This window comes from Crocuta crocuta, unplaced genomic scaffold (assembly GCF_008692635.1).
Source record: "Crocuta crocuta isolate KB4526 unplaced genomic scaffold, BGI_CrCroc_1.0 scaffold322, whole genome shotgun sequence".
Taxonomy (NCBI): domain Eukaryota; kingdom Metazoa; phylum Chordata; class Mammalia; order Carnivora; family Hyaenidae; genus Crocuta; species Crocuta crocuta.
The window spans coordinates 5,185,860-5,211,410 of record NW_027532592.1 but is presented as its reverse complement, the minus strand read 5'-3'; the positions used below and the strand labels follow the sequence as shown (position 1 = coordinate 5,211,410).

The 25,551-nt window shown below is 33.0% G+C and overlaps 1 protein-coding gene across 3 annotated transcripts in view; it reads left to right on the top strand.

Annotated features, from left to right (window-relative positions):
• Nucleotides 1–25,551, top strand: part of KIFAP3 (kinesin associated protein 3) — a 160,376-nt gene that overhangs the window by 116,509 nt on the left and 18,316 nt on the right. For all 3 annotated transcript variants that reach the window (XR_013338972.1, XM_077779883.1, XM_077779884.1), the window contains 2 exons: nucleotides 10,732–10,921; nucleotides 16,761–16,860. Coding sequence is in view for 2 of the 3 variants with exons in the window: in XM_077779883.1 (XP_077636009.1) it covers nucleotides 10,732–10,921; nucleotides 16,761–16,860 (290 nt within the window). In the remaining variant the exon portion in view is untranslated. The remainder of the gene's footprint in view (nucleotides 1–10,731; nucleotides 10,922–16,760; nucleotides 16,861–25,551) is intronic.

The window sequence follows — 25,551 nt, the reverse complement described above, 5'->3', positions numbered from 1 at the left end:
CTAATAGAGTATTGCATCTAGAATGCAACTAATTCTAGTTCTTTCACTTGCTGAATAATCTCAGACATTTTATAACTTTTTGAAGATTCAATTTACTGTGACACTTGTGAGGATTAGCAAATTATTGTTAGGGTCAGAGAATATATATATGAAGTATCTACCACATGAAGGTCACTCTGTGTTTAGTTCAAACTAGACCAAACCTCAACCTAGTTGAGAAGTTAGTTTTTTTTAATGTTTATTTACTTTTAAGGGAAAGCATGTGTGCCTGCATGTACACATGGGGGAGGAGTAGAGAGAGGGAGACAGAGAATCCCAAACAGGCTCTGGCTGTCAGCACAGAACCCGACACGGGGTCAAACTCACGAACGTGAGATCATGACCTCAGCCAAAATCAAGAGCCAGATACCTAACTGACTGAGCCACCCAGGCACCCTGAGAAGTTTATATGTTGATTAAATATATAGACCAACATTTTCTTTCCTTGGTACAGTTAATTATATGTTATTTTCTGTTCATTTAAAATTTTTTAATGATATTGGAAAATAATCCGTTCACTGTTTGGGTTTTAACTATGGAAAATTATTTGGAGTATGTATTTTGGCCAGACATATTACTATTTATACTTTAAGATTATTCTACAAAATGGCCGAATTTGGCATTTTAAAACTGCATGTCACAGCAATTCTAAACAGGGTAATTAACTGAAAAGCCTTGATTAAGACAGTGTGGGAAACAGGAATCTGCCTCTTATAGTGTAGAAGTGCCTCATCTGTTAAATTACCCACATTCTGAATCTGTGGCGACTTTTTTTAATTTGGACTCAATTTATCAGCTAACCTCAGACCAGAGTTACACTCCTACATTGCTAGGCCTCCTTATTTGGGAGAAATTTGAGGAGTGGGCTTTTTAAATGCCTCAGTAAAATGACAGCTTCTCAGGTTCACTTGGGACATAGCTGCCAGTCTGGTTCTTTGAGCTCAGACTCTATTACTGATCATGACTCAGGGTGCTATTTGCTTGTCCTGAATCTTTTTCAAGAGTAAAACAAGAGGAAATTGACTTAATTCAAAACAGGAGAAACTTTGATTAGACACAGCAAGGATGATGAAACACTAGAAATAAGCTGTCAAGGGAGAATGTGAAGCCTCTGTCCAGTAAGCATTAGTAGTAACTACATAACCAACTTTCTGAAAGAGTTAGAAACCTGCCTTGAATGGGAATAGATGATCTCTTAAGATTCTTTTCACCACTAGGCTTTGATACCCTAGGATTCTCAGCATGGCTATGTTCTATAATAATAATAAATCAAAAAAGAAGAAGAAAGAAAATGAGCGTATTTGTAGCTTAAGGCAATTTATCTTTAAGAAAACAAACTTCATTTTTACTCAGAACAATGGGGAATAATAAGAAAAGTTAGATACCTCGTAGTGCTTAGAGAAATATGCCTTCTGCGGTAAAGAACTTGTCCCCCCAAATTATGGAAATGTTACATTAGTGATGATTTGTTTAATGAATTTGGGCCCAAGCCCTTGCAGTTGGTGAACTGAAATAAATGTGTGGTGGTAGTACTCTTTGTACCCTGGAGGCTTTTATGTTTGGTGATATAGTCTCTATGGCCTCATCAGCAAGTTGTCACCTGTCTGACTAGGCCTTACATGTAGCTATGGGAGGCGGGGATTGAAGTAGATGCAGTGAGGCATATGGAAACAAGGAGAGGAGCCTAGCTTCTTAGTCTTCCAAGAGGATAGATATATGGCAGTGGATTGTTGTCTCTTCTCTTCCAAACCTTGGGAATCCTGAAGGAAAGAGCAGAACCCTCTATGTATAGAGAGCTTCTAAAAACCCAATTAGATTTTTATCCTTCAGTACTTCCTTAGCCTTGCATGAAGTATTTGAGAACCTCATAAATTCTTCCCCATTTGGTAAAAAAAAAAAATTCCTCCCCTGACATTACTGGGTTGTAAAACATTTAATACATGTTTATTAAGGACATACTCTATCAAAACACTAAGGCACTAGGAATACAAAACTCACCAACTCGAAGTCCCTAGAATATAAAAGTTTACATCCTAGACTCTAGAGAATACAGGGTGCTGTCATCTAGAGGTGAACCATGGATGGAACTACTATATGGCCCTATCAATAGATGTACTGCACTAATGGTACACTGTATCTACAAGGTGTTTATGGGAAAAGGGATGCCCCTAGGTTCTCTGGTAAAGGATTAATGTCTGGTGTCTTTCTGACCAGCCACAGGCCCATGTGATCTGATACTAGCACATGTTTGTGTCACTGAGATTTTGAATGACATCTCTTTCTCTTTTATAAAGTAAGTCTGTGATCATGGCCAGATTGTGTATATTGTAATAACCTGGAATTAATACCTACTTTTGGTATTTTAAACTTGAAAAACTAGGTGCTATCTTTATTTCCAGATAGTCAAAATTATATTATTAAATATAATTAATGTATAAAAGTAATATATAAAATATTAATGAATTTAATAATTATTAAAGACTGGTGTTTTGAAATAAGATAAACATTGTAGGTTCACATATAAACTCTAAGACATCAGTTGGTATGGTCCCCACAAAAATTACCAGGCAAGCCTGTGTCTTACAGAAGCTTATTAATTTTGCCAGCAAGGGAAAGCAGTTTAAAAAGATGTCTTACAACATCTTGGAAAGGACAGTTAGAGAAACTTTCATAGGATTAGATTAGGATTAACATTAGAACCTGGTTAGAACTCAGCTTATTTTGGGATAAGCTTTCAAAAGCAGAGAATGTGTGGGGTCTGGGTAAAATGGGTAGACAGCAGTCAGTTTTAATTGACTTACAGGTTGGGTATGGGCACATTTTAAGTGAGTTGTTGACAGAAAACTAGTGAGGTGTTCTTTCCAGAACAGGTGAAGTTGGTTCTTGCTTGTTTTATAGTTTTAGAACCAATTTTCATTGCTCAGATTTATAAGTAGTGTTTTTATTTCTCAATTCTATATAATCAAATTGGGTTTAGTGAGGTAAGTGTGGTTAGCCCTCTTTTGGAGTTCACTTTTATATTGTATAAACCTGAAAGGCAGAAATTTAGGATATTTTTCTAGCTCATTAGAATATAGAATATATATATATGATATGAATGTGATCATATGTCTATGAATGAATGAATGTTTATTGTGGTTTTGTTTTAATTGGCAATATTGGATTCAAAAGAACCCAAGCATAGTACAAAAGATAAAAATCATGATTTCTTGCTTAAATAAATTTCATTTAGTTCTATCTTTAACTTTGTGGCCTGACTGGACATGATATTTGAAATGATATTGCACAGATGAGCCTCCCCAGCACTTTTAAACAGAGGTCGAAGAAATCATTATATTTGAGGTCTGGTTAGAATATGTCATAGCCAAGACTAAAGGACAAAACTTGGGATAGTACTTTTAAGAAGTAGGTAGTATGTGCCTAAAAGTCAACAGCTCTGTTACGTATGTATGTTTAATTATGTGTATATCTATATTTACTTATCTTATACATATCATTGGGATAAGTATTTTTTACAATATAAAAGGCATCTGTTTAGCAGCTATTACCTTCACCTTAATGAGCAACTAAATTACTCTAGATCTGCTTTAATTTAGTATGAAGAAGTGTATTAAATAAACCATATTACATTCTCAATTAGGGGGCTGTCACATTAAAGGAGAAAGGAAAATCTGTTTTCCATCAGCTATGTTAGAACACAAAGCAGATCTATGTAGCTCTATGTTATCCTATAGTGTGTTAATCAAATACAAGGTGTGACGGAAGCCAGTTACAAAGAGTTTTCCTGATAGTGAACAGGCTCTGATAATAGGCTGGTTAAGGCTTCACAATGTTTCTATGGTTAAGTAGTAAACAAAATGATGTAGGACTTCAAAAAGGATGGCACATTCCATTTAAAATCAAACCATAAGTCTTTCGTGACACTTAGTTTTTATGGAAACTGAGTGCTTAAGATCATGTCAGGAGCTGAGAAGAGAAGAAAATAAAAAAGCATGTGTACCTTTAAATAGAAGACAAACTCAAGTCTCAAAGCAAGGCTATCAGGGTACCCTTTTTTTGAAAAGAGGTATTAAGAAAAAATAACTATTTTCCTGGTGGTGAATTTCCACAACAGCTTGATAAAATTTTATGATGTATCTTGGCTGTGGTTGAGCAATGACATCCCTGAATTCTCAGTTATTTCCTGGCAATGGGGGGAGGGATAATTAAGAGGAAAGGAGATTTGGGGGAGAGGGGTTAGGGAGAATAGATTTTAATTGATATATGTTGAATTTATTAAATGTTTGACACTGGATATTCATTTAGAGTTAATATTTAATTTTTAAAAATAAACTCCTTAGACTACCAGTATTCTTCAGTTTGGGGGGATAATTATTTCAAAAGCTTTATGAAATAATGATATTTTCATACATTTTTTGTTTATAGAATATTAGAACTTCAGTAAATCTTACCTAGATTTGTTTCCTTTTAGAAATGAAGAATCTGAGACAAAAAGATATTAAAATACCTTTAGAAGTTTGCATATTTCTGTTAGTATCAGAGTTAAAAATAGAACCCAAGTCTCCTAACTCCTAATCCACCATTCTTTGTTTTATATCATACTATAATACCATTAATTCGTATAAATTCATACTCTGAGACACAAAGAAACTGGCTTTGCCATGGCTGTTAAACTCTACTCATTGAGGATACCTAAGTGCTGCTCCATTGGAGCATGATAAAGCTTTTACTGGTTTTCACTAAAATGGGAGAGACAGGAATAAAAAAAATAGTGAGAGGAGGTCAAGGGAGGGGCACACAGAGAGCAACATTAGCGCTGGGGAAGTGTACAGGTGTGCGGTTGTTAACGTGTTTTGTCTTGGAAAAGTAAATCTTCATTTCGAGATTGTCTTTCCTACATTTATAGTCTTAAAATAGTCTTTCTTCTCTAAGTCAGTAATAGGTAGTAGTTGATTTACATATAACATCCGTCCCCAAAATTTGTTTTTGAAACTTTCCCGAAATCTAAAACTCTTGGGACCACTGTCCAGGCCTATTAATTTAGTACTAAATAGACAGTCAACAGCCATAAGCTAAAATATTTGATTTTTAAGAAGTCTGGAACATAGGGGCTCCTGTCTGGGTGGCTTAGTCAGTTAAGCATCCAACTCTTGATTTCAGCTCAGGTCATGACTTCGTGGTTTTGTGGATATGATCCCCTTGTCAGGCTTTGTGCTAATAGTACACAGCCTGCCTGGGATTCTCTCTGCCCCTCCACTGCTCACACTGTCTCTGTCTCTCTCAAAATAAATAAATAGATGATAGATAGATAGATAGATAGATAGATAGATAGATAGATAGATAGATAGATAGATAGAAAGAAAGAAAGATATAGACAGATAAGTGATGGAGGGAGGAAAAGAAAGTGATCTGGAACTTAAAAATCAATGTTTCAGAAACATAAAAATCAAAACCAGCATTGTATAGTGAAATAGTACTATCTCATTTTCACTAATGTTGATTACTAAGGAAAAGGAGAAATCAATTATTTAAACAAATATTGTGTTCCTTATAACATGCTTCATTCCAAGATGCTCTATTTGTTAAGCATTCAAATACCTAAGGCTATATTATCACAAACTAGAGCAAACTTTTATGGCACAAGTACAACAAATTATAATGTCTCATACTTAGTTTCTAAGTTTTAAAAATACATTTAAAATATTTGCTGAAGTTAGCTATTAATATTGGAATTAAGAAAGTCATTGAAAGCTGATAGTGTATATACAGTATTAGGATTGTGGCTAAGTAAAGGTATAGGGGTTTTTTCTATAATGTTCAGCTTCCAATAATGAAATAGTTTTATGGTTATAAATATTTTCAAAAAGTTATGCTATAACTGCTGAAGATTTTAAAGGCTTGATACTGTTTGGTCAAGGGTTTTTGCCATTTTCTTTGCCATGATCTATGACAGAAAGCCACCGCATATACTTACTAAATCTTAAGGTTACCTCATGAAAAGTCCTCTTGTCATTGCAGTGGATTCACCATAGTAGGAAGCTGTAATCATTGGATCATCTGCAAAGCATAGTTTTGTATATCCTAATGATTACACAGCTTGGCATAGAATAACATATTTTGTGTCTTATTTACTGAGGGAGAAACTGTTGTTTTCTGAAGAACTAAGAAGACAGAGATAGTGTTTTCATTGTGATCCTATAAATGATAATGTGCACATTATCATATTTTAGTCATAGAAAACCAAACCTATGATTTTGCGGAACAAAAATACTTAAAACTTTTTATTTTTAATAAAATGACAGTATAGTCCGCATCATTGCTGCTATACCCTTGAGCATTATAATGTTAAGATGTGCTTTGGTTCTATGAGTTTATCCACTCTTAAAGTGACCAAAGAAAGAAGGGGGAAAACTTTAAAGGAATTCAGTTTAGCATAAAGGTAGTCTAATCACATTTAGTGCTAGGTCTGTGCTAACTCACTGCCTTGAAAAATCAGCTTCCCAAAGACACTAAGAAATCAAACGTTCATGTCAGAAGTTAGCTGTGGATGCTTATGGATAATTTTGGTTTGTGTGTTTGGACTTCTGTCAGATGGATAGATAGTCTGGGGATAAGTGGTTTTTTTTAGAAACTAAGCCTTGTATGTGTAGGTTCATTAGTGAGAACATTGCTATCAACTTGAAAGGTGATAAGGCTTAAGTTTGCAGGGTATTTGTGAAGAAAACAGCATCTTTCTACATTTATTACTGTACTTTTGTTAGAATAGTGAAATCTTGTTGAGCATGTCAGACAGTAATGCCTAGAATAAGCACGATTTTTTTTTCCTTGTGCAGAGCATTACTTACTAGGCTAAATACATTTTATGGATATGTAATTTACTTTTTAAATTCTATTTATTTTTATACCTTTTCACAAAAATTCGTAAGAGGCAATTTTTACTCTCCGTGAAATAGACCCCATATTTTAATATATTTTGAGCACTTGACTAGGATTTATCTCCTCTTCTTACACTAGGAATCCCTAAGCCTGAACCTAAATTAAAATAATCAAGACATATGCCTTTCTGCCATCTTTCTTGAACACTTCTTCATTCGAATAATCAGATTTAACATCTTTCTATCAAAATAAAGTTGGTTTCGGGGCACCTGAGTGGCTCAGTCGGTTAAGCTTTGACTTCGGCTCAGGTTATGATCTCTTGGTTCATGAGTTCAAGCCCTGTGTCAGGCTCTATGCTGACAGTTCAGAGCCTGGAGCCTGCTTCAGATTCTGTCTCCCTATCTCTCTGCCCCTCCCTCACTCATGCTCTGTTTCCCTCTCTCAAAAATAAATAAACATTGAATATTTTTAAAAAATAAAGTTAGTTGCATACCTCTTGCCAAGTGAAACAAGCTAGTACTCACAAAAGAAACCATACCTATCAAATTAGCTCCAGTATTTAATGTAGATTTAATAGGATTTCTGGTATTATACAGCATATTCTGAGAGTTTTGATGGTCTATAACTAACTTATCTTTTAGAAAAAAGCCAGTTAGTGTGGAGATTTTCTTCCCCAAAATACCATTTAACTTTTTGTTTATGCATTAAATTTTTTACCTTAATGGACCCTTTGCTTCTGTAAGTATATGTGATCATTGTTCTTAAATCATCTAGCCACTTATATCATAGTAATATATTTTTTCAGCCAACTTTGCAGCTAATACATTCACTGTGTCACAGAGGGAACCAAAAAGTATATTTGCAAAGTCATGAATTTTAAAGAGGTTCAAAATTATATTTAGCATTTGAACTAAATTATTTTAAAGCTAATCACACTGCTCTAATTTTAGGAAACCCTACTGAAATTTGTAGCCAGTGAAACTGCTTGTAACAACATCACTGTGCCATTATTTTTTCAAGTCCGTCTTTCCCTAATATCCTCGCATGTGCAGCCAGATCAGAGAGACCTGATTGAGAATATGTGTTATGTAATATACTTAACCAGACCAGAGCATGTTCGTCTCATATCACAGCTTAGTCAACAGCTCAACACATTCATAGAATCTTAGAGCTGAAAGTTGACCTTGGAGTTCATTTATTATATTCTCATTACTGAAGAATCCATTCTACAGTGACCCTGACAAATACTCATTTACCCTCTGTCTTTTCCACTTTGCTAGCCCAAGGTTTACAAAACTGTAATAGCCACAACTAGCTATGTGCACTTGATCAAGTTAATTCAGTGTTCTGAAGCTTGTTTTCTCATTTGTAAACAGACAATAATAGCACCTAATATAGTACCTGATTCAGTTTGTTAGATACTTCAATTAATGTGCCTACTTCAATTAACTAACAATAATAGCTAACATTAAATGTTTTCAATACAGGTTTTATAAATGCTTTACATGTATTATCTCATTTTATCAGAAGAACTTATGTGTGATCAGCAATAATGATTGTATAAATTATCATATTTATATGATAAAATATGATCTCACTGTAAGGATACCAACAAGAAGGCATTTGGATTTAGGATTTATTATTTATATCTAAGTTGTCAATTTCAAATATAGGTTAAAATTGTAGATTTAACTTGGAGTAAAATTTCAGTGATTTAAATATTGAAATTACAACAATTGGATTAATAAATGTTTATTTTTAAAGTGAAATACAATAATGTTTATAATTGCTCTTTCATACAATTAAATTTTAAATTTTTTTAAATGTTTTATTTATTTCTGAGAGAGAAAGAGACAGCATGAGCAGGGGAGGGTCAGAAAGAGAGGGAGATACAGAATCTGAGACCGGCTCCATACTCTGAGCTAGCTGTCAGCGCAGAGCCCAACATGGGGCTTGAACCCATGAACCATGAGATCATGATCTGAGTTGAAGTCGGATGCTTAACCGACTGAGCCACCAAGATGCCCCTAAATAATTATGTTAGGAATGTTAATATTTAACTATCAAAAAAGAAAGCTTAGGTAGGGCACCTTTATGGCTCAGTCGATTAATCTTCCGACTCTTGATTTCACCTTGAGTCATGCTCTCATGGTTCATGGGATCCAGCTCCACATTGGGCTCTGTGCTGACAGTGACAGTTCAGAGAATGCTTTGGATTCTCTCTCTCCCTCTCTGCCCTCCCCAACTCACACTTGCTCACTTGCTCTCTCTCAAAATAGATAAATAAACATGAAAACAACTTAAGGCTTAATAATTAGGTGGCAGATTGCCAGTAGCAGTATCATAGCCAAAAAAAAGGCTACTTCTACTTTAGTCGAAAAGGAACATCTATTATAGTTTCAAAGATGTACAATATAGAACAAACAGTCTGACAGCTGACACTATTAATATATTGTTGATAATATTAAACTTTTCAAATTTAACAAGTAAAATTTTAACAAGATAAGAATTACATTAGAAAATTTTAGACTTGTTGTATCCCAGAAATTCCTTCTATGATGACAATTTTTTAAAAAAAAATTTTAATGTTTTATTTATTTCTGAGAGAGACAGCATGAGCAGGGGAGGGTCAGAGAGAGAGGGAGACACAGAATCTGAAACAGACTCCAGGCTTTGAGCTGGCTGTCAGCACAGAGCCCAACACAGGGCTCTAACCCACAAACCGTGAGATCATGACCTGAGCCGAAGTTGGACACTTAACCAATCGAGCCACCCAGGCACCCCTATGATGACAACTTTTTACTTGAGCCTCAGCTTTTAAAGAAAATTGCTCATTATTTAACAAAAGATGTGTATTTGGTCCACTTGTTAATTATCATGGTCATCTTGACTATTAATAGGAGGACAATACTATTGCCTGGCACCTTTCCAACTCTTTTAGATAACTATAAACAAAAGTGTTAAAGATGTGACAGAGGAATTTAAAACTAAGACCCTAGAGTTATAATGACAAGAAATATCTGAAATCTTTTTTTAAAAAAATCTATACTGTCAGTGGTACTGTCCATTAATTGTTAAGTGAATACACTAGTCAGAATAACCACAATCTTTGGCAAAAGTAGTGAGCTAGATAGATTCAGCTGTAGCTAATAATAACTTACCTATATGTTCTTCAGAAATGTTCACCAAGGAGGTTCTCTGTGAACAAGTATTATAGATAGAGTATTGAAGAAACCAGTCTTGCTCCTCAGTAGTTCATGATCAGAGGAGGAGACAGACATTTAAAGAAATAATTATGACTAAATAAGATGATATTATTTTGTGGTTGAAACAAAATTAAACTAAACTCTGTTATTTGTTTTCCATGGCAAACCATTTCAGTAGTTTGGAAACATTCCTTTAAAGTGCCTTTTTTTTTTCCTATTAAGAAGTGTTATCTAAAAAAAGAGTGAAAGATAGCATTTTGATGCTTAACCACCTATCATTAGTGCCACAAGTAACTACTGCCACAAATTTCCTTGGGATCTGGAGTCTGATTGCTTACCTGAATTCTAGTAATAGAGAATTCATGAAGTTTAAACTTTTCCAGTTTTTGCCATTGCCATTCGCAATTGGTAATTCAAACAAATGCCTTTAAAATATGTCTGTAATTGGTTTTATTGATTATTGTATAAAATACTGAATAGATATTTTTAATGTTTCCTCAGATCCAAATGAAGAATCTCCAAATTGTTATTATAACCTATTATCTGAGGCCCAAGGGAGTAACTTTATAAGCTTACGTAATAATAATACTTCACTATTTGTTTTCAATAGGAATATGATGAAGAATGGGCTAAGAAAATTCAGAGTGAAAAGTTTCGCTGGCATAATTCTCAGTGGCTGGAGATGGTAGAGAGCCGTCAGATGGACGAGAGTGAGCAGTACTTGTATGGTGATGATCGAATTGAGCCGTATATCCATGAAGGAGATATTCTCGAAAGACCTGACCTTTTCTATAACTCAGGTAAGAGAGTAACCAAAGCAAAATGAAACAGTTTGTGTGCTATAAATAGGAATTTTGGTCTACCAACCTTGCTCATTCCCAAGCTTTGGAAGCACTTCTTATAGTATATAAATAGACGTCACCTATTGACTTCAGAAGTAGCATCCATAACACCATAGAAACCTATTAACTCACCATTATTTTTTTCCAAGTTAGTCTTTGATGTGCTCTCCATGAAAAAGGTTGTACCCAGGAAAACCATTACTCTTAGTTTATTGCTGTCTAGAATGCATAATTTAAAATGACATCCTCAAGATTTCTGACCTCTGTTTGAAAATGTAATATTCATTTTTCTCCTGCATTTATTTAAATACGTAACTTAACTAATTTATGTTTTGTTTTCTAACATATATCATGTTCACAGTCTAATTTTGCCAAGGATTTGCTTTAGCTTTGAACTAATAATCTCTACTTGGTTGGGAAGATGTAGACACTTTACAGCAATAGTTTTTTCCTTTGAACTCTGCTAGTGTTTTCAGGGTGAAATTTAATTTTTACAGAAATCATGTATATATTATAACTTTGTTGATTCTGCTACACTGCCTTTTCCCAAGGGGGAGTTTGGCACAAAGACTGGTAAGCTTTTGCATATTCTGGTTTTTAAAATGTTGCACTGCTGCCAATATTAATATTACTTCATTGAAGTCATTTAGTTGAGGAGAGGAAGAAAGGATTTCTAATTAAGATCTGTAGCAGGTTGGATATAAAAAGCATCAAAGTAATTATGTCTGAATTCTTGGCTTACTTTTTCCCCCTGCTTTGTTTTTATAGTTTTGTGCAAATTGCCCACAAACTATTATTTTTATATTTGATATAGATACTAGAAGCTTGGAAAATTGATAATTCACTTTAAAAGTTAAATGAATTTCTTCCTAACTGAACTTTACAGTAGTTATGAAATACTGCTTTGTGTTTTAAACCAGATGGAGTAGATCATTAATTTTAGCCAACCAGAATGTCTTAGTTCAGTAATAGCAAGCAGCTGTGCCTTACATATTCAGATATTCATGAAGTGAAATGATGTAAAATATATATGATATAAATTTTTTTGTTAAAAGGAATCAGAATTTTTTGGAATCAGGTTTCTTGCTTTGAAGATTGATAGCTAGTTTTCAGTGGGAATCAATTACTAGTTTCAAAACTGAATAAAACTTTCAGCCACCTCAGTGTTCAGCTTTCTTTTAATACTATTAAAACTTCCAGGACAAATTTCTAGAAAATTATACCACATTCCCAAAATTGATTCATTTACATTAACCTCTTAAAATGAAAATCAGAAACATTTTTCTGAGGTATTTTATAATTAAAATGTACAACCTATGCTTTTGTGGGATATATATTATATATCAAAGTTTAGAAACAGCCACAGCTGATAGAAAAATAAATAAATTTAAGCATATGAGGAGTGGAATATTATCATTAGATATCCTCATGGTTGTTTTTTTTGATCCCTGTAGCCTGATGATATGGTAGACCTTTGATAATGGAGATTACATTGCTGTGAGTTTAAAGATAAAGATCTCATATCAAGCATCTATATTATTTTAGTCTATTATTTTACCTCATTCATTTTCCAGGACTAGTTCCACTAAATGAACTAGTTTTTTTTGGGTGTGGTTGTATCATCAGGTAAATTTATAAAACTGCAGATTCATTTGAATGAGCCATCTTATTTAAGTCTTTGTTATCCATGAAACTATAGGCAGTTTCTGATAAAAGCAGACTTAGTAGCTTTTCAGCCACAGAGGTTAGGCTAAATGGCTCCTGATTCCCTGGGTTTTATCTTTTACTTTAAAATGAAATAGCATTTGCTTCTTCCTAGTCATTAGTATTGCCCTCTATATTTTCAGACAGTTAAGTATGTCAAAATATGTGTTTCTCTCTTGCTTTTATTTTTCACAAGGATCTTATTGAAGTCATATGAGAATAGGAATCTAGTATCTCCTTTAGTTACAGTATTTTTTTCCCTTAGAGTCTAAAAGTATTGTGATTGTAATCACTTGAGTAATTTCCTTTGAATCATGAAAATGCTGCTTTTTGCTGTAAGCAAGTTTACCCACAGAGGAAGTATAATTTATAAAGCTGAATTGCTACTACATATTTCTAAATGGCTTTTTACTGTTTTGTTGTTGTTGCTGTTCATCAGTTTGCTGAATCTTATTCTTAGCATTTAATATGTGGATATATTTCTGGAATATGAAGCTGACAGTACTTTGTTTCTATCTCGGGATTATTTTAAAGCCATAGTTTTATAATAATAGTTTATGTAAACTATTTTCATAGTTTCGGTGATATCTCTTATCAGGTATAGCCCAATAAGTTATGATTTATCTATTTTAGTCATTTCTTTTTCTCATTCTCTTCATTACTGATACCTATTTTCTCCCATACACAGTTTCATTTTTGGCTAGTTCACTAAGGAGCCCAATATTGTGTTTTCTCTTGACTTTAAAAAATAAAGTTTATTTTAGTAACAATATATAAGAAGATATTGAAGTTTTGTATATTTTACCTTTATTCACCATGTCTATAAGCCAGTTTTTTAACTGCCTCTCAAAAATCAGAAAGTTCATAAATTATCTGTGCTAACAATAAATTTCCTTTGATCTCATCTTTGTTTCAGTACATACTCCAGTTTACTCATAGTCATAATTATCATCATTACTAGGAGAACTTCAGAAAGGTGTGTTGTATAACTGTGGTCTAAAAGGTTTCATATAATTTAATAACCTAAATGTGTATACTGCTCTACAGCTTACAAAGTGCTCTGGTGTTTATCATCTCTGTCTTCTGTTTGTTCTCTGGTAGTTTAAATGCTACATGAAATTCTTTGATTCCTTAGTGCTATCTTTGAATCAAGGTTATAGTAGGAGCTTTCGAAGGGCACTCTTAGATTTATCTGGACTTTGTAGACAAGAACATATGATTCCTTTTTATTATTTCTATAATATAATTAATTTTGGATGCAGAATGCTGAGAAACAAATAGAGTAATTCCAAAGAAGTTGAGGTGTTTGAGTTGAGGATTTTTTTTTTATGTTTTATTTATTTCTGAGAGAGAGAGAGAGAGAGAGAGCCAGCATGAGCAGGGGAGGGTCAGTGAGAGAGGGAGATACAGAATCTGAAGCAGGCTCCAGGCTCTGAGCGAGCTGTCAGCACAGAGCCCAACGCGGGGCTCAAACCCACAAACTGTGAGATCATGACCTGAGCTGAAGTCAGACGCTTAAATGACTGAGCCACCCAGGTGCCCTGAGGATTTTTTTAATTTAAGGTGTAATTTAACTTTTATTCCTCATTCGAGTAAAGAAAGGCTGCCCAAATAATCAGAACTGCCTAAATTTTGTCAAGGCATTAAAGGGCACAATAGAAGCTATAGTTTACTGAATTGCTGTGCCCTAGGATTATTAGAAATTAATTTCAGAGATATAAGTTTACTCTTTCTTACTTATATAATATCATGGTTATTATATTATCCTTATTGTATTCTGGGTTTATAAAATTGCTGACTGAATCTTTAAACTCAGACATTTTTAGTTTGATCTCTATTTGATGAGATCCCAGTTTGTAGTCTCCTGTATTCCATTTATCCCTTGGCTACTCATTTTCCCTTTGAAGACAGTGGGAGCTCTGGATCAAAATGAAGATGTTGAGAAATTGACAACAGTTTTTCATTTAATTTCTTCTTCTTAATCTGGCTTACTTTATTAGGTCATGTAGTATAAACTTTGAAAATATAATTTCGGTATCTTATTATTTAGTTGTATTCATTTTTTGACTGTTAGAATCTTTTACTCTACTGGCATGATGAATATCTTTGTATTCATTTTCAAAGTGTGATATGTATTTTGTCTTGGCATTTTACTTAGCTATGTTCCTCTGAAATTGGCAGATTTCTTAAACCTTGATCTTCAATTATTTGGTTTTAATTTAACAGGAATTTGTTGATTTTTGTGATCTTAACCTTGTTAATTTTAGCCATGCTCCTACAAAGTCTTTGATTCAGATAAAATTGTCTTTTTTAACTACTTAACTCAATCTGTTGTGTCCTGGCATTTCCCATAATTTCGTTTTTTATAACTTTTTTGTGTTTAACTGGTCTTGATTTATTAACATTTAGAGAACATAAAAACTGGACTAAATATTAGATACTTTCAAGCTACCTCTTAAGCATTTAAAATTTACTAAAGTAATAAGAGAAATACCAAAGATAATTCATTAGCAATTCAACAACTATATAATAATACAAATCTTTAGTTTATGATACGTAACAAATAGGTATATGTAACAAATAAGTAGGACAGGAGTCATATGGAAGTACAAATCTCCTCACTTATTTTACCAACACTATTACCTAATTCCGCCGTTCACTTGATTTGTAATAACTTTACTCTTCAAACAGATTTTGTCATTTAATTGCTACCTATCTTTCAAGACTCAAGTCAGTTACATTGCTTCCTCCCTTCTGTTCAAGTAAGATTTTCTAACCTGTACAGAACACAGTAATCTCTCTTTAGCTTCCTCAGCCTTCAGCACTCATTCAGTACATACATTCATTCCTGTTGTATATCATTTATTAATGAAATGTGTTATTTAATTGCATCTTAAGTCTTTGTCTTAGATTTCACTTAATCTAAAATTCTTAAAAACAGAAATTGCAATGTTTTATATTTCCCACAAAACCTAGCAAAGTGTTATTATGCAAATGGTAGGTGTAAAATGGTCATCTGGTGACTTAAATAAGTTTGTTTACTGTGTACCAGCTTTCTAAACAGTGTTCTAAGTATGACCCAGCCAATGTTTATCTATAGGTCATTTAACAACCCAGAATACTTCCAGAAAAGGAAACTTTAAAAAGCCTGAGAGCTTTCTAAATAATTATTAAAAAGCCATATACTGAAATATATTTGTTCTATGCCTAGGAAAACCCTGATGCCATCACTTAAAACTTTTTTCCTCAAATTCTTTTCTTATTCTTAACTTATTCATCATTCTGTCAATAGTAAGTTATCTTGTTTCTTAGACTAGAGCAAATAAGAAAGTGGCATCACTCTAAAATCAGCAAGAAGTATTAATAAAGACTTAGATATAGGAAAAGAAGCACTTTATAAGCAAAGAAGAAGAACTCAAAAACTAACAACTGAAAAACTACTAAAACTAATGAATGAGTTCAGTAAGGTTGTAGACCCAAGATCATTATACAAAAAACAATTTTACTTCTTTAAAAAAAAAAAAGTTTGAGAGTGAGAGGGGAAGGGCAGAGAGAAGGGAGAAAGAGAGAATCCCAAGCAAGCTCCACACTGCCAGTGCAGAACCTGATGCAGGGCTTGAGCTCAAACTCATGAACCCTGAGATCATGACCTGGGCCAAAATCAAGAACTTAACCGACCAAGCCACCCCGGTGCCCCTGACACCATGCTATTTAATGTCTCCTTGTCTTTACTCATTCTGTTTCCTTAGCCTGGACCATCCTTACTGCCCCATACTACCTTACGTCACTCCTTATCTTTTTCTTTTTTCTCCAAAGACTATTAAGTCCCTTGAAGGCAGAGAGGTCTTATTTATCTCCGTGCTAGTATTGTACTACCACATAGTAGATGCTCAAGAAATGTTCAGTTGTTGTGCTGTGTTGTTGGGAGCACTTAAGTATGTGTGGTCTTCTTGTATTCCCAGAGAGAGCAGCATATCGTACTAACATTTCTCTTCCAGATTAAATATATAGATTATTTTATATTTTGTTGCTTGATAGAATAGTTTCCTTCTTATTTCCTACAAATATAGTTACCAATTTTCCTTCTTTCTAGATGGATTAATTGCCTCTGAAGGAGCCATAAGTCCAGATTTCTTCAATGATTATCACCTTCAAAATGGAGATGTAGTCGGGCAGCATTCATTTCCTGGCAGGTAAATAGTCATCCAAGAAAAATCTAACATATGGTATTTCCCTTTATTTGAAAGGCTAGAAGTCTGTCTCTTCACTCCCCATTTCTCTATCTTTTTTTATTAAAGAGGAAAAAGTCCTCAGTATTTGCAAGAACATGCTTGTTTTGTTTTAAATTAACTTATGAAGTCACATATTCTATATTTAAAAAATGGAGATGGCAGATCTGAAAATAAAAATGCTTCATCACTTTGGAAAATACAGGCTGTCCATAAAATAGACAGCACTATTTCCAAATTAATGAACTCAAGATTGTTTCCTAAGTGCTTCCCAAAGCCAGTAAAACACAAGAACGCAGTACAAGTATTTTAATAATTATTCAGACATCACTTTAAAAGCTGATTAAAGACTGCTCTTCCCTGCATAGATTCAAATAAAATATTTTTAAAAAACATGGCATGGCAGCACTGTTTTACAGTTATAATGAAGATTCCTGTAGCAGATATCCTACTTCATTACTGGTGTCATAGATTTTTAAAATTTTATCAGAAAGTGTGTACAGTATTTTCTCTTTCATATCATTCTTAGAGATGCAATATTTTAATTTAGTTTGATTGTTGAAATTTCACATTATACTGGTTTGATGAATGGTTGGGGTCTTATTCTTTAAAATTATTGATTTAATTTCCTCTTCTAAAATTCTACTTTTCATTAATATAAATTATTTTCTCTTTGAAGGATGTGTTTAATGTGTTTTTTTACATGAAAGAATGCAGTTGTGACCAATATGTTATAATTTTTAATGATCACTTATAATAAGCCATTTTAATCCAGTAATTATTACTGCAAGTAATATTGATCATCTACTGTGTGTAATCTATTTTATGAATATTCATCATATTTATTTTAACCTGCACAGAAACGTTTTAAAGCAAGCATTATTATCACCATTTTACAAATGAAGAAATCAAGGCTCTAATAATATTATTTTAGCTTTAATAACCAACTCTCACAAGTAGGGTGGTAGAGAAAAAAATTTGAACTCCGGTCTGTATGTCTCCAAAGCATTTAAAGAACATGATGCCTAATTTGGAAAAAAAACACACATACTGTAGTGACTGTTAAGTGTGTTTTCTTTTAACCACAACTCAAATTAAGCAATACATTTTATATTGCAACTTAGTGCATGCATACAGATTTGTTCGTATGTATATACATATAATATATACACACACATACATATATATTTGTTTATATACATATATATACCTATGCCTGTAAGTAAAACAAAATTTTGAATGGTAGTAAGAAGGAGTTCTGTTTGATCCTCTTCTATTTCATTTTTGAAATGCAGATTGTAACCTACTATGTGATTTCATAGTCCATTGATGGTTGTGACCCGAAGTTTCAAAGCATGGGGGAGAAACATAGGAGTATTACATGAAATGTGATACAGAATTATACAGTTCAGTATTCTGTAGTGGATTTTAAATAAATAATAACACTTCAGAAATAGTTTCATTGGTGACTGGATTGTCATGGTAAGAAACTCCTTGCCTTAGGACATAAAAGTTAAACATGATTAAACATCAGAAAGCATATGGCTTTTGATTGCTTCTGATGTTTCTGTCTATATTAGCTATAATTATTTCAGTAGAGGCTCTGTTTAATCATTGTAACTACTTACTCCATCATGTGACAATTCACTGTAAAAATGTTTTCTGAAACATAATTGGAAAAGGAAGAAATGATTTAGGTATATAATCCTAATTATTTATATTGAAGATTTTTGCCGATAGCATTACAAGATTAATTATGCTGCCATATTTGTTTCACCGTGGCACATATTTGTTTCACTATTTTGTTCACTATGAACAAAAACATTATTTTGGTACTTCCTGAAGATACTGCCAATCTAAAGAAAGCACACAGATATTAATCATATATTACTAATTTCAGAAAGACTTGCTTTCAGTTTTTTATATAATTATTTGATTAAGAACCTGAACACTTTCATTAAAATTGAGCATTCAAAACTGAACTTCTGTGATGAATTCAGCAAAGATTCTCATTTCTGGTTTTCAAAATGGTCATTTTATAAAACAATAAAAATATTTTGAGAGATGGTGGCATCCAATGAATAAATTATACACTGTCCAAAGATTTCAGAATTTTATTCCTCAGTTCTGTTAGTAACTTTTTTAAAAAGTGACTTTGGGGAATCCTCTTACCTTTGTACCTTCAGTTCCTTCTCAAGGGCAAAAATATTTAGGTAGCTTCTTTTACATCGTAAAAGACACATCACAGTAATGTTGGCTTAAAGGATTAGCTAACAAAACTTACTGTAGACTGTTTTTTCAAATCAAAAGAGTGAAATACACATTTATTATAATCATTTTGATTTGAGAATTGTTTGACCTGTAAAAAGAACTTCCCTGAGAAAGTTAAGTCTTTCATCTCTTGTCTTTTGTAATTGTTCTGGCCTTAAATCACATAACTGTATCATTTTCTCTTTTTATTTCCAGAAGAAATAATTTACTGTGAATTTCCACAGTTTTTTATAGGCAATAGATCACATAAAAATGGACTCAATTGTATCAGTTGAGATACAGAGAAAGTACAGAATATAGCCAAATACTCATAGTTGCTTTTTGTTTTATTGACCTACTCTGGAATTGTTTTATTCAATCATCTTTGGTTGGCTAGTATTCTCTTTTAGTAAGATTTTTAGGCTCTTCTTTGATAGTAACAAACCATGGATCTTAACTTTGGCTTACTTTTTAATTCTGCCGAGATTTAAGTATTTTAAACTGCTACATAATTATTCACATATTTTGGCATGATAATTTTGCTGCTTAATGTCCCAGATGTGAAATTTTAAACTAATGGCTACTTTCGGCTTCTGATATCCAATAGGTAAATTTAAAGCCTATAGATCAAATAACATTGACTTACAATACTAGTTTTGAAACTTTTTACTTGAACAAAATAGGAGTATTTTTTTAAAAATAGGAATTTTTTTTGGAAAATGTTAGCAGAGGCCCCTGGACTCCTTCATTGCCATGGAAAGCGTCTTGAGAATATGCCGACTAAACGGGTAACACGATGAATTTGGGTTCACTATGAAAGTGTAATGTCTTGATTGATTTCTGAATATTGAAAAGCTGATTCCTTAAATACTTCTAAAAAAAGGAAATGTTACCTATTTAGAGGGGTTTTTTCCCTTTAAATCAGGGAAATTGTCCAGATTATTTACAAATTCTTTCCTTGTTCTTTATCACATGTGTTTGATAAATAAGCACTGTCAAGTTACCTGGAAGAAGGTAAGTTGACAGTTTTTTAAGTTTATTTATTTATTTTAAGAGAAAGCGAGAGAGCAGAAGAGGGCAGAGAAGAGGGAGAGAGAGAATCCCAAGCAGGCTCCATGCTGTCAGCAAAGAGCCCAGTGTGGGGCTTGAACTGTGAGATCATGACCTGAGCCAAAATCATGAGTCAGATGCTTACCCACCTGAGCCCCCCAAGTGCCCCTGGAAGAATTCTCTAACAATTAATATAAAAAATGTGAATTTTTATCTTTATCATTGCTTTTAATGATTTGAGAACATGAAGCAAAAGGACAGTGCAAGTGGCCTACTCTTCAGCTGCTGTCCCTGGCTTCTCAGACCTTTTGGTTTTATGTGTTCGTTTCAGTGGGTTCAAGTAAAGCACATGATCCCAGGTTCCTGAAAGGCAAAGGATAAGTTTCTAATTTGTATGATACAAAGTTTTTATTTTTTAATTGTTCAAAGAAAAATTCTTCACTTTATTCCTAAAGTGACAAAGTTTAGTAATAGGACAAATCTGTTAAAAAGGGGACACTGAGCCAGATTTAGAGAATTGTTTAAACCATTCAAATTGGTATTTTTCTTAAAATCCAAGTCAGGGGATCCTTCTTAACCTGAATGCCTACGTTTTTGTAATATAGCAAGGCAGTTTAATTGGAAACAGTGAAAATTGTTAAGCTCATCTATCCTGTTCTACAAGGGAGACTGGATGTTTGATAAAATAGATACTGACAGTTGGACAGCAAATCCGGGATTTTAGATAGGTGTCACTATCAGTTTGAACCCTTTGGCGCCAGAATCTCCCGACATTTAGAGGTGATGCAAAATACATTAGGGCTCTCAGGCATTAGCTATNCCCTGAACTGGTGTTAAAAAGTAAAGCAGGACTTGCTATTGAAGCTAATTAAAAATAATAAGAGTAGGACTAGCTCTTTTCCCCCCTTCTATACAATCTATCCGTACCATATTTTTGGACCGTTTTTTTATTATAACTCTTACTTTTCAAGACTAACAAGAACCTCATGTTGAGTATTTTTAAACTGCTTCCAGCTTTTACAAATCAGTTTTTGTTGCAGTAAAAATGGTCCATTTTTCTTTTATAGGAATCCAATTTTCATAAACTGGAAAAAAAATTGCAGAGACTGCTTAGGTTTCCTTGGGGCTTTGAAAAATATTTTTCAGAGGGCCTGGAGTTCTTTGTGGTTGGCACAATGATGTCATTGACTGACCATTTCACTGGAGTCAAAGACATTATCTGAGCCATCTGATTCTCACACTTTCATTTTCTGTGCATAGTTTATGTAGCCTGCCTCTTTTTCTTTGAATACTTTGACATTAACTATTCTGTTTATTTTATGTATTATATATTATACATGCACATTTTTATTCTGTTCTGATTTATTTTTTTCAAACATTAAATCACAATCGAAATCGCAGTTGCACTTTTAAAATCCTCCTGAATTGAACTGAAAATTATTTTCTTCATATATATAAAAAAAGATCTTTTTTCCACAGTTTTAAATGTATAATTTTTTTCTGAGACAAGGACTCTACGTGTAAAAATTAGGCTAATCTCTTTAGCTATAAGGCCAGTATGCTTAGGTATTCAGTCAGTGTTTTCATTTGAAAAAACCTCAAAATTACATATTCTCAATCTAAAAGTCATGGTATAGTGTTCACAGAATTACATATTACTCTTAGAACTGAATATCATGAGATTATTTCAAAGCAGTTATTCAAAGGAGAAATCAAAATTATTGTCTTTGTTACAACGCTTAATTTGGCTAGTCAGAAATTTCTATTGAGAGGAATGTAAATATGCCTATAAAATTGATATCAATTTTAAATGTAATCCAAACTCTCCCATTCTAATAAAGTTTTAGCGACCTTCATTACTGAGTAAGTAGTATAGAAAGTATATGGAAGGATCAAAAGAAAATGAAAAGAACCTCCTAGAAATAGTTCCTGTGGTAGACCTTGAGACCAGCCATTGTTCAGCAGTATTTTAGGGACTAAATACATTGGTATATACTTATGAAATCTTTTAAAGATAATTGTTAACTAAAATACTGCCTTGTTTAGTGTGTTATTAATTTTTTATCAAAAATTATTATAGCTTGGGGCGCCTGGGTGGCTCAGTTGGCTGGGCTTCCAACTTTGGCTCAGGTCATGATCTCACGGTTCGTGATTTTGAGCCCTGCATTGGGCTATGTGCTGACAGCCTTGGAGCCTGCTTCAGAATCTGTGGCTCCCTTTGCCTCCACTTTTCCCCTGCTTGTGCTCTGTCTCTCTCTCAAAAATAAATAACCATTAAAAAAAAAACTTTAAAAATTATAGCTTATTATTTATTAATTTATTTTCCTATTAATTTTGCCCAGAGGAGAACATTTATGAGAAACCTTTAAAAAAAAACTCCTGACTTTAGTAATTTTTTTTCGAGATACAGTGGTTATAAAATGAAGCAACCAAATTCCATTTTCACCTATCCATTGCCAAAACATTTTTTTAATACTAATTCCCACACATAGGAGCAAAGAAGTACTCTGATACACCTCTCCTCTGTGGGAATTTAAATGGATAAAACCTTTGTGGAATACATTTGGTAATCAAGAACAAGATCCTTACATTGTTCACTTCCTTTAACTCTGTAATTTCATTTCTAACAATTTATCCTTATGAATTAATTAGAAATAAACCACTAGATAAATGAACTATGAAAAAAAATAAGTGATTGGGGTGCCTGGGTGGCTGTCAGTTAAGCGTCCAACTTTGGCTCAAGTCATGATCTCGTGGTTTATGGGTTCAAGCCCCGTGTCAGGCTCTGTGGTGTTAGCTCAGATTCTCTCTCTCTCTCTCTCTCTCTCAAACGTTAAAAAAAAAATTTTAAAGTAAGTGTGTGTCAAAGAAAATTAATGCACTGAGTTTAGTGACTAGTGTACACCTATCTAATTGTGGAGTAAATGTTACTTTTAGCACCTGCTTTTGTGCCACATGATTTTGTCCACATATTAGATTATAATACTCCAGTGTTCTGATTTAAGAGCATAAATATGAAGGTCAAAATGGGTAAAAAAAGCATGACAGTAGATTATGACAATAGATTCATTGATTTAATTGCAATATGTAAACATATTTTCATTTTAAGACAAGCCTATTAAAGAATATATAATATTAAAAAACAAAAATTTACTGTATATACAAGGTATATACAAGACACTGTTATACCTTTTATCGACTCTTTGTTCTTGGCATACATGTTTGCATAGGTCCCTAATATTTATTCCTAACTGTATCTAGTTTGAGATATTTGCAAGAGTTGCTTCTCAGTTTAAATGCAATTATGTTAAATCATGATTAAAACACTTAGAGTAGAACTTCTTTATAGAAGCCAGTGGGGTTGGGTAACAATATTGTATTTACTTTTAAAAGTTGCTTTGTTTCAAGGTATATTGTTTGGTCTAAAAATATCTAGATCTGTGCAAATCTTTATTACAATGTATTAGGTTACCCAAATAGCATTGTTTTTCATATATGTAAACATTTACTTCAAGATTAGTAATCAGTGCTATACCTAGTGATTTTAAGTTCTTCCTTCTTTCATCAATATTAACCAAACTGAAATGTATGGTGAAATTTCTTAAAGTGAATAAAACCATTTATGAGAAATAACACCATGTGACAGGTAAAATTATATCTAAGGTAATGACATTTTACTCTTTAGCTTGTGGAATGGTGAAAACAGGAGAATAAGTAGCAATAGCTTTGTAACAGTTCTGATGGGAACGTTAAATCAGTGCAAATAAGTAATTTTACACTATGAGACTTGCTGTAACATAATTCGTATTACATTAAATTGCTTTTTAAATACATAGCCATTCTGCCAGTATATTTTCTTATTTCAGGAGGTGACATGTCTTAGAAGCCTTTTAAAGTTTCAAAGAAAAATGTTAAAGCCTTTTTTTTTTTTGGTGTAAATCAGCGTGTACAAAAACTAATAACTTGCACTTATTTGTATCATGTATTTCATTTGATCATCAATAGTGTGTGAGGTAGATAAGGGAAAGAGTAGTATTGTCTCTTTTTTAACAAAAGAGAAATGAAGATTTAGAGATTGTTAAGGGACTAGTCCAAAATAGTGAAGACTTTACTATTACACCACTATGGCCTCCAAAAGGCCGGCAGATTTATTAGTCTAACAGTGAACTGTGCTTTATAGTGTCTTAGCATAAATGTTATTAAAATTCAGAATAAGATAGGTGCAGCACAACATTGTTTACCTACTTTGCTTTAATACATTTGACATGATTTGTTGCAAATTGGTGCTTCAGATTGCTTGGAGGCAAGTTGCTAAAAATGTATTAATGCATTAAGTAATTAGTTCAGTACTGTTAAATTCTCTTAAATACTTATTAGTTCATTAAGTTCTCCACAGAATAAAGAAAAATAAAAACAAAAGTTCTCCACAGAATCTAATCATATAAAAAATGAGAATTAAATGAGTAAAATAATCTGTCTATAAGGGTTAATAATAGCTTATGCAAATCATTTCTTTAGCTAATTACCCAATGTAAATGTTTATATACATGATGCTGTTGTTTTATACCTATGTATGAATCCTCATGTGTTAGTCTTAACTGTCTTCTTTGTTTAGACATTTTATAGAGACACCAGTCTTCCTAGCCTTAAACAAAGGCTTAACTCTGCTGCTTGCACACTAATGATTTGCATTTCCCAAGGAGAATTGAATTAGGTTTTATTAGTAAATTGGGCCTATAATTTTTAAGGCCAGATTTTTATTAGATTATCACACATCAGCATTAGCAAATTGTAAACTTTACTGAAATAAAGAAATACAAGTCAAAATTCAAGGCTTAGAATCCTGGAAACTTGGGAAGATGTTTTATCCTAGAGAAATTATACTCCTGACTTGCAAAAATATTTTAAGTGATTTACTTTCCTTTGGAAATTTAGAAGCAAGAGAAGAAGTTGGCAACAAAACTGCCCTCGTTAAGTTTGTGGTAATTTTCAGTCTGGTGATCTGAGCAGAGTGTTGGGAGGCATACGTGTTAGTTATATATAAAGTCCAAAGATGCTCCCAATGAAAATGAAATTTACTGTCATTTTATTAGGACTTTTATTTAGAAGAAATTCAGCATAACTGAGTCTATAAATAAAAAAAGTAATCGGACTATGACTAGATCCTATAAAAATGTTAACACATCAATTATGGTGTAGCTTTGTACTAGAAGAAATGACATGGAAGTTAATCCAGTCATGACCGGGAAGTTAATTATATCACCACCTTTTAAGAATGATTATCTAGTGTTAAAGTTTATACATTTTTATATGTATTAATTGTATTTCATTGACTATACAAATATATAAAAATTA